Source organism: Antedon bifida, chromosome 7, assembly GCF_963402885.1.
Source record: "Antedon bifida chromosome 7, ecAntBifi1.1, whole genome shotgun sequence".
Classification (NCBI taxonomy): domain Eukaryota; kingdom Metazoa; phylum Echinodermata; class Crinoidea; order Comatulida; family Antedonidae; genus Antedon; species Antedon bifida.
Window position 1 is genome coordinate 12,372,474 of NC_136232.1, and position 14,412 is coordinate 12,386,885.

Consider the following 14,412-nt stretch of genomic DNA (forward strand, 5'->3'; position numbering starts at 1 on the left):
TGATTATGTTGATGAACAAGACGACGGAAATGATGATTATGTTGATGAGCAAGACGACGGAAATGATTATGTTTATGAGCAAAACGACGAGTCGATGATTATGTTGATGAGCAGACGACGGAAATGATGATTATGTTGATGAGCAAGACGACGGAAATGATTATGTTTATGAGCAAAACGACGAGTCGATGATTATGTTGATGAGCAGACGACGGAAATGATGATTATGTTGATGAGCAAAACGACGAAGATGATTATGTTGATGAGCAACAGGACGGAAATGATGATTATGGTGATGAGAAGACGACGGAAATGATGATTATGTTGACGAGCAAAACGACGGAAATGATGATTATGTTGATGAGCAAGACGACGGAAATGATGATTATGTTAATGAGCAAAACGACGGAAATGATGATTAAGTTGATGAGCAAGACGACGGAAATGATGATTATGGTGATGAACAAGACGACGGAAATGATGATTATGTTGATGAGCAAGACGACGGAAATGATGATTATGTTGATGAGCAAGACGACGGAAATGATTATGTTGATGAGCAAGACGACGGAAATGATGATTAGTGATGAGCAAGACAACCGAATGATGATTATAGCGATAAACAAGACAATGTAGGTGATGATTATGTTGATGAGCAAGACAATTGAGGTGATGACTATGTTGATGAGCAAGGTCAATGTGATGGATATAGTGATGAGTAATAATACATATATGATGGATGATCTACGGTGGTGCGAGAAAGTCAAAGGAGATCATGATTTATGATGAGGAAGACAACAAAGGTGTCGATTATGGTGATGAGCAAGACGACAGAGATAATGGAACTTTCTCTTTCCCTCCATTTATATTCGTTCTTTCGCTTTGACGGTTAAAGAGATGAAGATACTGTTGTAATAGGCTATACGTCGTGTAGTATAACACAGAATACTATACTTAAAATTACTAACGTCGTGACGCTATAGATCCATTGAACTTAATAGTAGTAAACTAGAATTTAACTTGTCCCTTTGACAAATTATAGGTGATATTTGTGATGGAAGAATTTACCGGACGTTTTCAATGGTTTTTGAAAAAAAAAAATATATATATATACACGAGACAATGGAGACAATAGTAGCGTCTACCTAGGCAATGAACGTATTTAGGAGCACATTTATTATCTTTATAATGTATAATTAACGTGTGACCCTGCTAATGTAAACAGATTTTATTGTATTTTGGACTTTGTAATTGTTAAAACTGAGCTCTGTGATCAAGAGAAGGTGGTCTAGTGAACACAGTTAATATATGTAAGTTTCATTATTTCTCCTCTTTTCGGTATTATTATTATTCCTACCAATTGCCAGTAGGCCCATTTTCCATTTGTAGGCCCACACATTTGTTTACTAGTTCCTGCAGGACACGTAGGTTAGTTGACTTTATGATATAATAAACTTTATTGAACATAGGCCTACGCCTTTAAATCGGCGGCACACGTTCTTCTGGACGGTGCGTTCTTACATATACATTACATACATTATGTTAGCCTGAAGGCTAAATAAAAGTATAAAGAGAAAATAAAAGAAAAAACATTTATAAGAAAGGAAACGGATTGTACAAAAAAGAAACTAAAGAGCAAAATGTTATTGTGTTTGATCGTCCATGCAAAATTCTGAGTAAGACCTATACAAATACAATTATGATTAAAATCTGTCTGGAATACATATAAATGGAATAGCCTTCAGAGTTTAAATCAAGAATTATATAAATTAACAACATTTATTTAATTGTTTGGATTACTCGTAAAATGTGTTATTCCGGGAAAGTGAGATTATATTCTCATTCTCATTTTTCTGGTTAAACATTCGTGTTGCTGGTAAATCGTTTGCCTTTGATACAGTCTATGATAGCAATAACAGAACTTGTGTAACTAACTTTTATAAATACTTGATAAGAAGTACTCTCATTAATATTGTAAGCTCAATAAACAAGACGAAGTTCGCGTGTTATTTTATAGATAGCCTAACCTTCCTTGATTTTACTATAGAATTTTAAAAAAGTAAACGAACATAAAACAAAAATCATTTGTATCTGTAGTTTCAAATATAGACTGCAATCCGGAATCCACCATCGTGTATTTCAGATTAATCTTTTGATCTTGATCATAGTTGGTTGTTTCATCAAAGACCCCTCTTTTCCAAATTCGAACTCCTTCATAAAAATCCTAGTTACGGGTCTGATAGTACCCGCGTTTACTTTCAGTAATTATCTTTATATCAACCCTCCTTTGCTGACCTTCCCCAATTGTTGTCTCTGCAACGAATTTCACACGTTACTTGTATTGTAACAAGGCCAACAGCCATTAAGTCGCGTGCTACAATGCATAGTGATACCAGACCGACAGACCGACAGACAGACTGACCGACCGACATAGTGAACTATACTGACCGAAATTACTGAACATGTTTAAAAATGTTGAAATGTTTAAAAACATTTATATTTTTTTAATATACACGTGCGTAGCCTGTCACTTTTGACGTGCTCGTATAACGTAATTTCAAGTTGAAAAGTAAGTCAAGAAAACAGAAATCGGGCAAAAAGAGTGCGCAATAACATTTAACGCGCAGTGCGCGCGCAAAAATCTGCGCACTCATGGCAATTTTGTAAACGCTTAAAATTGCCTGAAACGTACTCTTATTTCATCGAAAATAAATTTCGAAAATTTTAAGCGCGCGTACGCATGCGTTACATGCGCTACGCACGTAATTGTATTGCCATATGATGATTTATGCCCTGAAATTTATGAGTACCAAATTTTATTTAATTGTGATTCATGGTTGTGAAGATATGATTACAAACGTGATTTCGTTAAATCGTGCGTAGACCGCGTAATTTTTTATTGCGCACCGTGAAAACATAACCACATCGATTCCTGGCCATAAGGAATATTCTGTGAAAAATTGACTTAGCTAGATTAAACTGATATCAAGATAAGGTCAGAAAGCGATAAAACGCATAGTGATACCGGACCGACAGACAGACAGACCAACCGACCGACATAGTGAACTATAGAGTCGCGTCCACGCGACTAAAAATGTGTAATATTTTCATTCAAAAGTGTGTGCAGCTGAAGCAGTAAAATGTCTTCCTCGTCTCTCAACGAATTATCTGAAGATGAATGCACAAAGTTAGAAGTGCAGTCAGATACGTCCGAAACAAGCCGTGTGGAGTATGTTATCAAGGATTTTCGTGATGTAGTGGACAGCCAGAATGCAGAACAGAATGACCAAAAATGGCCGAAAACAATTGCTTTGTTTTGGGGTTTCATTAGTCTTGTAAGTTGGCATAATTAGTTTCTAGCGATGATTGCTCCTGATATAACTGATGTTGTAGCAAAAAGCCAGGTCGTAGGCCCACTGATTATGGAAATTAAATGAAGTTTGTGTGGTTTGATGATACAATTAAAAAAAAAATTAAAATCTGTTTATGCTATATTTTGAGATAGAAACATGGTAAATAAAAACACAATAACGAAAAACATTATTTATTATCATTATTATTATACTTTATTTATCAAAGCTTAAACATAATCTTATATTATACTTATTCTCACAAAGGGTCTGATTATAGGAATACTTGGACCGACAATACCCGATCTCTTGTACCAAGTAGACGCCAGCTATGGTCAACTCTCTTACATCTTCCTTAGTCGTGGTTTTGGGTATATGACAGGCTCGATAATATCTGGATTTCTGTTCGAACGTTTAAATGCTTATGGGCTTCTAGGAACGTTTCTAGTGCTGTGTTCTGTGGGTGCAATTTGTGTTCCAGTTACGCACACACTTTGGACTGTCCTGTTCGCGTTTGTTTTCACTGGCACCGCAATGGGAGGACTTGACACAGGTTTGTTATACCAATTAAAGATGCATTGGATTATTAGGAATACAATGCCATTCACTGCGAGGAGTTACACAGGGAAATGTATGGTTTTTAAAACCAATCCTTGTGTCTGTGACGTGTGTGGTTCATTTGTAAAATTACTGCAGTTTTCTTCCACATAATTTATCCAACTATTTGTAACATTGCAGATATTTCTTACTACATAAGTATATAATATAATGTTAAATTGTGTTTCTATTTAGGAGGTAACGTTTTATGCCTTCGAATTTGGGAGAGAAGATCACCGCCTTATATGCAGGCTCTTCACTTTATTTTTGCTGTTGGAGCCAGTACTGCACCTCTGATTGCTAAACCGTTCATAAGCGTTTTTGCTGTAGTAACACCGACATTGGGAGATGTATACAACATGACTAATACCACTTTTAGTGGTGAGAAAACTACGCAAAGTATGCAGTTTCCATTGACTAACGTCACTGAATATATGGTTAGTTTGTGTTCTGAAAATGAGACCTGTAATTTTACGACAAGCACTATTGCTATTGAAGGAAGTGAAAATTATACAATCGAGACTACTGCGAGTTCCACAACTACGATCCCTGCCATTGATTTTGGTGAAGTCGAAGAACTCGGGAATATATTCATAGCGTACGCCATTATTGCCACAGTAACGTTTCTTGGATCTTTAACGTTTTTCTACTTTTGTTTCACGGGTTCATTTGAATGCAAACTCCAATGCAGAAAATCAATCAACCACGCTCCTCTAGCAGAAGATGCAGTTATTGAACAAACCGATAAATGGTTTCGAATTCAAATGCTTTCCATTTTATTTGTTTTCTATTTTCTTTATGTAGGAGGTGAAGTGGCATTTGGTAGCTATATATATTCATACGCAATTAATTGTGATTTGAAATTAAGTAAAGACCAGGCGTCTCTTCTTAATTCCCTCTTCTGGGGTTCTTTTGCAGTATTTCGCGGATTCGCGATATTTTTAGCTTATGTATTTACGCCATTGCAGATGCTAATGGCGGATGTGATTGCCTGCGCAGGAGCATCCATTATATTATCACTTTTAGCAAACGTCAGTATTGTGGGAATCTGGTTTGGTACGGCTTTGCTAGGAGCTTCAATGGCTTCACTCTTCCCAACAGGGATATCTTGGCTAGAACGCTACATACATGTTACTGGAAATGACGCTGCTATTCTAGTAGTTGGTGCATCTTTTGGAGAAATGGTCATCCCCTTCGTGATTGGGCAGTATTTTCCTGATGATCAGACTGGTGATAGCAGTCAAAATAAGAAGGAAAACATAAATTCTCTTATGTACCTGATGTTAATAATTTCATGCCTTACATTCGGTTTGTTTTTATTAGCTTATAAACTTGCATCAAAAAAGGGAGACCGATACAGTAGTACAAGAAAGGAGGCAAGTGAAGATATGACTGAAACATATACTTGACTTCCCACAAATCGTGTATTTTAAAAACAATTGTACGAAATATATTTGAATTATGATTCCGTTTCTCGGACTGCTGGGTACGGGATCATAATTCTCTAAACGGTTACAGGTTCGTTAATATCACTTACTGTACCGTGTGTCGCAGCAGCAGTAATTTATGTAAGATACATGTTGTAGTCAGAAGACACAGCAGAGTTATTTGTATCCGCAGCGAGAAACTTACTATGTTAACATGTTTTAAAAACTACAATACAATGTTTTAATTGAACCCGAGAGAAAATGTTATATCCTTATAAAGGCGTATTGAATTTATTTTGTTTGTAAATATTCAGAATATTAAGTTGTCTTATTAGGCCTATATTCGATCAAATAGAGCCTACTTTAATGTAGACATTGATTATTGTTCTTGACAAATAAAATAACTCAAATTTATCTATATAATTGAATTTATGTTCGAAAACAAAATCCCGTACCTCAACAGAGAAATTTTCAAAAATGGCAACATTTCGACACTTTATTTTGTTGACATAACTGGTTACTATATCGTAATTGGCATGCGCACATTTACGAAATGTGATCTGCGCATGTTAAATCAACATATTTTAAAAAGTCGATATCTGGTCATTTCATTCAATGTTTAAAAAAATGACCAAATTCCGATCCTTTTATATTTATGTTTCATAATTGGCATGCGAAAAATCAACATATTTCAAAAAGTCGATATCTGGTCATTTAAAAAAAAAAATCCCAGTACCACTCTTTTTTTTTTAATTACTGGTTACTATATCATAATTGACATGCACAGAATCACAAAATGTGTTCTGCGCATGATACCTCAACATATTTTAAAAGTCGATATTTGGCCATTTTTCGAAAACAAATCCCTGTACTATAGTACAGGAAAATGGTCGAAATTGGCCAAATTAGATCCATTTATTTTTTGACATAACTGGTTACTATATCATAATTGACATGCGCAGAATCACATAATATGCTCTACGCATGTTACCTCAACATAATATTTCATAAAGTCGACATCTGGCTATCTTTCAAAAAAAATCCCTGTACTACAGTACATGGAAAGTTTCGAAAAATTTCGACTCTCTATTTTTTTGACATAATAATGATACATGCATAAGAATCACATAATGTGGTTATGTTACCTCAACATAATTATAGTCCTATTTAAAACTTCGGTTTTGGACATTTTTCTATAAAAAAAAAACTCACTGTAGGCCTACTATAGTACAGAACAATTGTCGAAAAATTGCAAAATCTTGACCCTTTTATTTTTAAAAATAAAAATATACAGTGTGGTCTGTGCATGTTACCTAAATACATATTTGAAATATTCGATGTTTACCATATTTTGAAAATGCCCTTGTACTAGACCAGGAAAATAGTCGATATTTGTCAAATTTTTGCGATAAAAAAATTCCTGTAGACTTAGTACAGAAAAATGATCAAAAATTGCCAAATTTCGACCTTTTATTGTTTTACATAACGATATAGTACAGAACAATTTTCGAAACATGACGAAACCTTTAATTTAGGATATGCAGATGTGCAGAATCACATAATTGTGGTCTGTGCATGTTACCTCATAAATACACATTATAATGACAATTATAGAAAAATGTCGAAAATTTTTTTGACATGAAGTGGTTAATGACACGATGTCATTATAATGATAACACAATATACGTGTACATAATAGCAACAATAACGCATACTAAATTGAATTTTTAAAAGAAGGTCAAAATTGGGTAATTTTTGGAAAATAATTAAATATCACGGGTTTTTCCAGAAGAATGGCAAACACTTTGACCTTTTTATTTGTTGGCCAATGACACCATTGGTGATAACGCAATATACGTGCACATTATAGTAATTATAAGGTATAAATGGAAATTTAAAAAGATAAAAATTTGACCATTAAACAAATCTCGGGCATAGTGGGTCTAGACTGTAATCCTCTGATAATATAATCTGCCACTTTTTTTAAATTTAACTTGAGTTTTATAAAATTGAAAGATGAACATACAGAAGGTATTTGGTATAAGCACAGGGAAATTAGCCGTTTTATTTGTGTCCATACCCACGAATTGTAGACGTCTGTTTGCTATTCTCCTCTATTATACAGTAGGGGCCTACAGTATGTATATTCAATGATCATTACATTATAAAAGACATTATATTTCATAATTTGATTATAAACTACAGTACATAATAAAAGACTTTATCAAAAAAAAAGCCAACATTTACATACAATATAAAAGGTGGTACTTAATTCTAAAATAGACATAGCTATACTATCCTACCAAGCAGTAGTAAAGTATAAATATTACGAAATAAGATATAGACGCGATGGATGCATTACTGACGGTAGTGCATTCTCGAGGCTGGTCGATTATTTAACATCCAAGATCGGTCTAAAATTAGTATTTTATTTATAATATATCCTAATTCGTATCATTCGCACTTTATACTGATAACAATATAAACACAAATGAAACAGAAAGAAATAACAAGTGCTAAAACAATTACTTTGTCAATAATAAATATATATAAATTGATAAGCAATAGGCAAACTCAATTAAATGTTTTTACTATAAAAGTACATAATTCTCTAAAAGGTAAATGCTTACAGTTATATGGAAATCGTGTAAATAAAGTGTTTTAAAGAATACGGTGTGATTTGAAGATTCTTATTGAAACTTCGACATCTATGTTTTTTGCTTAAATTTATTATCGTTCACTATGATAAGAATTTAATTAGCTACTAAAAGTGAGTTAAATTAACAAATTTAGTAGGCATATAGGCTACATTAAAAATCTCGAAGTTAAAAAAGAACAGGATAATCAACCGTTCAATGCAGGACAGTGTCTACTACTCCACAAAGTAAAGCTACACTTACATTTCTTCCGTATCACGGAATGGAAGACGGCGCCGTTCAATTATTCTATGATCTTCCATTGTTTAACAGCACGGCGCCGTATTCCGTTAACGGTGAAATGGAAAAGGTGTGAATGTAGCTTAAGGCCCATTTACACTAGGGCGATAACGATCGACAATAAAAAGATAAATATGCATTTTAATACCTAAAACAAAAGAATTTTAAAAAGTTTTCTTCCTAGAACTATAGAATTATCATCTATGCTTCACACGTCCAATCAAATGACGTCATGATTAGTAAGAGCAATAATATCGTTACAATACAACGATTTTATTGTTTTATTGATCATGACGTCATTTTATTGGATTTAAAAAAATATTATTTTTATCAAATACAGCATACATGATTATCCTATAGTTCTAAAACAAAAACTAATTTCTTTCGTATAAATGTATGTTTATCTATTTATCGTCGATCGTTATCGCCCTAGTGTAAATGGGCCTTTAATTGGAGAGCATGCGCAGTCCCTCAACATCAGTGGTACAGATCGACTTATCAAATAACTTTAGAAAGTGGTGGGTATGGTGTCGGTGTTTTAGTTAAATCCGGTGTGTTGGGATCTAACGTGGTAGGTAATAGGATTATTTCACCACCACAGTGATCACACTTTGTGTTAGTCGGTGGTATGGCGGTTTGATCACCCTCTGTATTTGCAACTCCAGACATTGCAGTTGGCTCTTCCTCCTCATCGTCTTCGTAATCATAATCATCATCATCAGCCCTAAAATAAAAGACGACATAATACTAAAGATTCTTAATTCGTAACACAATCTGGTACCATCACGGCAATATTAATTCAGCGTGGCCCTTTATCTGATTGTAATGTGGTTCTTGTTTTATGCAAGCCATCATGATTAATTTTGTTAATATAAACATGGACCTATAGGTCCATGATATAAACAACTATTTTCAGCACATCACCTAACTTGTCATGACGAAGTTCTATTCTACTTGAATCTGTAACATTATAAGGTCACGTACAACAACAAAAAAGGCGGAGGGAAGTATGTTTTTAAATTGTAGGACACTGACCGGAAGGGACACAATTTTATGTTTTGTGTGTCGGTAAGTTCCTTGTTTCTTGAACTATTCACATGCTTGTCAATTACTACAACATACACAAGTTCGAAGATTTCATAATTTATACAAATACCTTTGAAATGGGATAAATTCGCCGTTTCAGTAATCGACAAGGGGAAAAAAGTCCTTAGAATGAATTATTCGGATGTAGGGAGAGGACGATGAACAACTGTTTTTTACGTGACATAATTACTAGCATGTAATAATTAATATAAACTTTTGTGGCTGAGTCAAACTTGTAAAATAATTACCTGCAAGCGACGTAACACGCTAATACCACTATCAAAGTCATAACAGTTGCAAATACTGCACCCATGGCTATCATTGCGTCATCAGAAATTTGTGTTGGGCCTATAACAGACATCACATTCATTATAAACAAGACATTTGTCTCCTACATTATACGTGTTAAGGGAAAAACAATCACCTATTTTTAAACTACGCGTCGTGTTTATACCTTGTCAGGTCAGGTTTAATTATTTTCTCCCGAATTTTAGGAGAGTTTTTTTGGGGAAATCGCCACCTGATTACTATATCCTATAGTTAATGTCCGAAATTATTTGGCCACTATCACATTGGATAAAGGAACACAAGGATATGGATCCGTCTAAAATCAAATAATTAAACTTCCGTTGCCGACAGAGCGCGGACCGTCTACAAAGTTACAAAATAAACAATGCACACTACTGCACACGGTAAAAGACATACATGGTCAAATGCATTATTTTGTAGTATATCGATTAACGTAACTTTTAGTTTCCGGCTCAATATAATAATTCAAATATAAAAAATGTTGAACAGAGTCTAGTTTTACAATCCACTTAAATCATCTACATTTTACATATCTTGCACCTTGTTATACTATAACTAACCATCTGTGTCCAGCACAATTATGTCATCAATAGATGCCACACAACCGCTGTCGTATTTTCCAAATTTGTTTTCAAAGACAACCTAGTAATGTAAGTGAAAACGAAAACCCCTTCATTTCAAAGAATATAATTATCTCCGTAGTTTGTATTATTTACGAAGATGTGTCTGTGTAGATATCGGAATTAATAAAATGTTTACACATTATACAAATATTGCCTGCTTAGAGTAGAGGTAAATTATAACATTTTAAAAGGCGATATTTTGTATAATATAGGCAAATATCAATATATCTTGCTTGGTTGCCCTCTCGGTTGTTGGATCGCGGACTGTTTTCATCGAGAGTTTAAAACTTTTGTTTATTTGATTAAATGTTATATTCCACCTAATACAATTATTTTTACCATTGCATGAATAAAGCTTTCATTCAGTACGAAATTAAAGAGTTAGTTTGCATCTTCCAAGACTTGTATTAATAAGCATGTTTTAATGAAAACAGTGCTTTAGCATAGACAGCGGATTGGAAATAGGAAAATCATGTGTGCTACCAGAGTACATAGAGAACTAGAAATATATATTTAGAGGAGTTAATAGAAGTTAAAGATTATTTAGGAGCAAAATTAACTGAAGACGGAAGAAGTAGAAACGAGATAAGAAGATAGAATGACATAAGGAAAATTTAATGATTACATAAAATTTCTGACAAGCAAAGGCAAGCATAAAAACAAGGAAAGATAATGGTTAAGTCATTGTTATGGAGTGTTGCATTGTATGGATGTAAAACATGGACGACAGGGAAAGAAGAAATACGCAGGATTGAAGCCTTGCGATGGTAAACTCAAAACAGAAGAAATGACAATTGAGTGAAATAGAGGAGGGGAGGCAAATGATTAAACAGATAGCGGAGCAGCAAAAAAATGGATTGGACGTTAGGGAAAGAGGATGATTGAAAATCGTGATAATAATCGAGATAGAAGATATGAAGATAAAACAAGAAGAGGAAGGACAAGATATGCTTGATTACAAAATAAAATAGATATTCGGAAGAAACACTAAATAGAGAAGTATGGAGAAAAAAGACCTGCCAAATGGCAGATTACAAGGTAGACAAGGTATCTAGCGGATTGGATTGATCTTACCGCCGCTACAAGTCTTTACATATCTATTTGTTAATGACGTAAAATTACCTGAAACGGACCAGAACAATCACGGATATGCAGTGTTTCTTTCTTCCAATACGGTGTATTCTGTGTAAACACTTTCTTGTCGCTGTTGCAAGTGGTCGTTACCTTCATATAATACAAAATAATTATTATAATAATGACATAATTATGACATTTTACGAAAATTCATTATTAGGAAACATATTATATTACGAATTAAAATTTAGTAGACAATTTACGTTTCACTTACCTGAAGGGCGCATCCATGTCCTAGTTTAATTTCAAACTGTAGCTTGCCATTTCCCTTAGATAAACGAAGATCTTTACCTATCTGAAAACCAGATGTTCCTTTTTTTCCACTCGACGTATAACAAAAATCTTTTATATAAATTTCAATAGAGGAGAATATTATTATCATTTGTTAAATGTGTTCATTATGGGAGAAGGAAGATTGTTAGAAAAATATTGAAAGAAAAAAGTGGCATTTTGCAATTTATGTATATCACCTAATTTCAGTAACTTAAGTTCATAAAATAAAGGTTCAGATGGAGTTATGCGAGATGAAAAAGTAATATTAAAGCACATTTAATAAACTTATTAAGTTTATCAAGATGAGAAGGATAGTCAGCAGCCCAAGTTAAATTATTAAAATAATGTAGATGAGGTAAAATTAAAGAATTATGTAATGAGAGAAGGATACGCTGAGTAAAAGTGTACTTAAGACTATTTATAATCACAATTGTGCAATATGGTTCTGATGTCCATCTCGTGTTTTGAGATAATGTTTGATGTCAGACTGAAGCGTATCCTTCTATTCTTTAGTCCATGCCCCATCCAAATTCAAACAAATGAAAAATGGAATTGCACAAAGTATTTTACACGTGGAGTGGACGGCGTGATTGGAAATTTGTAAAACTTTTAACCTACTACACTATTTTTGTTTTAACAGAGCACGGATAAACACCCTCACGATGTGATGCAATTTCATCATCGATTCAATTTTTTCATCATCGATTCAATTTTCATCATCGATGCAATTTTCCTCATCGATGCAATTTTCCTCATCGATGCAATTTTCCTCATCGATGCAATTTTCATCATCGATGCAATTTTATTATCGATCCAATTTTCATCATCGATTCAATTTTCATCATCGATGCAATTTTCATCATCTATGCAATTTTCATCATCGATGCAATTTTCATCATCGATGCAATTTTATCATCATCAATGCAAATTTCATCATTTTAGTTTTAACCAATATCTTACATAAACGGCGTTCCACACAATATACCTACCTGCATATTAGACTATCAAAATCCTACAATTGATGCAGGCCTAGGCTAGCGTGTGGCCTCTGGGCCTCCAATGTAAGTTTTACAGAAATAAAATGACCTAGCCATTGGAGGCGGAAACAGCAATTTATTCCCAATTGGGACCATTTCTATTAAAGTTGTACGTACCTGATTGGCGGTAAAAATAGTTACAACTAATTTCCCAATTGAAATCATTATTTTCCAATTGCATCAAATCTTTTGGCAACTCATGACTGTTGAAATCACACTCCCATATAGTTTCTAGCCATATCACCATAAACAAAATAAAAAGTAGTTCATTCATAAGTAGTTTATCATTATAATATCAACCTGGTTACAAATTAGTATATTAAATAAGCAAGATAAATTATATGAGACAGTACAGTATTCCTGATGATATCAGACATGATTTCGTGATTCGATACTTGGAGTATGTATTATATTTTAATACTTTGAGTTAATAAGTATTTTTTGGGGATGCGAGGGGTGGGTTTCCAACCAAATATGCTTGAAAAAAAATAAGGCTTAATAGGCTACCGACGATAATTAAACCATTACAATAGGGCATCATATTCACCAAGAAACACAGGTTATACACTCAACTGGTTAATCAACGATGCTGTGATATGTCTTTTGTACGCACACGTTAATGTTGTGTGTCTGAGTGAGTGGCCGAGCGTTTAAGACAGTGGAACCGTAATCCATAGCCATAACATCGGCAAGGGTTCGAGGCTCGTTCGCTCCATGGTTCTGGTGGTAGAAAAAGTCTTCTCGGATAAGGACCATAAACCGTAGGTCCAGTGTATGCATATTGCTCGTGTGCACTTTAAAGAAGCTAGTACATCTTTCGAGACGAGTAGGGGGTTACCCCGGTGTACTAGTTCACACACACACCCACACTCTCTCTCGTGGACAGACGTAATACACGCCGATGACACGATGTGACCCTTAGGGGAGAAGAATGTTGTTGAAAAGGTGTAACATCTAAGTCCACAGCGCTCTGATCTTCATGAAATAGCGCTATATAAATGTCGCATTACATTACATTCTTGTTATTACGCTAAAAGTGAGCGCAAATGTAAATAAAAAGAAAGTAAGCCTACCCCGCATTGTACAATCGTTGCCTCTAATCATTTTTCTTACCCACAGAGAGTGAAAGCTGTAAACATAGCCTAGGTCATCTTAGTTAAACAATTACCTTTCTGGTATGGCAGGCATAGAAGGAAAATCAAATTGTTGTGCAAAAAATGAATAGCTGCTACTGGGCAATAAAAATGAGGTATAATACTCACTCTGACAATCCACCAATGCTAAGAAAAGCAGGTAATATATAATAAATACCCTTTTAAAAAAAAACATCATAGTGGATTTCTGGATATTTTTTCCAAAATGTAAACGTCGTTCAAAATATAAAGTGTTAACGATTGCAATAGTAGTAGTACAAATTAGTATATGATCGAGTGTACCAAGCAGATGACTTGTTTTTTCTGATATAACAATATGTTATTTCAATGTTTTATCAGGAAAGAGAAAGTTCACTCTGGTTTTACTGGAGTTCTCAACTAGGATTCGCTGAAAGAAATTCAAATCGTACATAATTCATGTTCATCACAGCCAGTAAATAGATTCATGGAAGTCATTAATAATTAAAAAGCGAAATACAATTAATT

At 34.1% G+C, this 14,412-nt stretch overlaps 1 protein-coding gene across 1 annotated transcript; it reads right to left on the reverse strand.

The window, feature by feature from the left end:
* Positions 1-8,086: 8,086 nt before the first annotated feature.
* Positions 8,087-14,156, reverse strand: LOC144847803 (uncharacterized). The gene is made up of 7 exons (XM_078704327.1): positions 14,035-14,156; positions 12,890-13,003; positions 11,677-11,804; positions 11,451-11,552; positions 10,266-10,347; positions 9,645-9,744; positions 8,087-9,034 (listed from the first exon to the last, which is right to left on the reverse strand). The coding sequence occupies exons 1-7, from the start codon at positions 14,102-14,104 to the stop codon at positions 8,809-8,811; spliced, it is 822 nt and encodes a 273-aa protein (XP_078560453.1). The 5' UTR covers positions 14,105-14,156; the 3' UTR covers positions 8,087-8,808.
* Between the last annotated feature and the right edge of the window lie 256 nt (positions 14,157-14,412).

What these genes read in the sequence shown, in the direction of transcription:
- LOC144847803 (XM_078704327.1), bottom strand. Translation starts at nt 14,104, where the DNA reads ATGATGTTTTTTTTTAAAAGGGTATTTATTATATATTACCTGCTTTTC. An exon ending in GACATGGATGCGCCCTTCAG is followed by an intron (nt 11,553 to 11,676) that starts GTAAGTGAAACG and finishes TATTATATGAAG; the next exon opens with GTAACGACCACTTGCAACAG. An exon ending in AATTGTGCTGGACACAGATG is followed by an intron (nt 9,745 to 10,265) that starts GTTAGTTATAGT and finishes TGTCTGTTATAG; the next exon opens with GCCCAACACAAATTTCTGAT.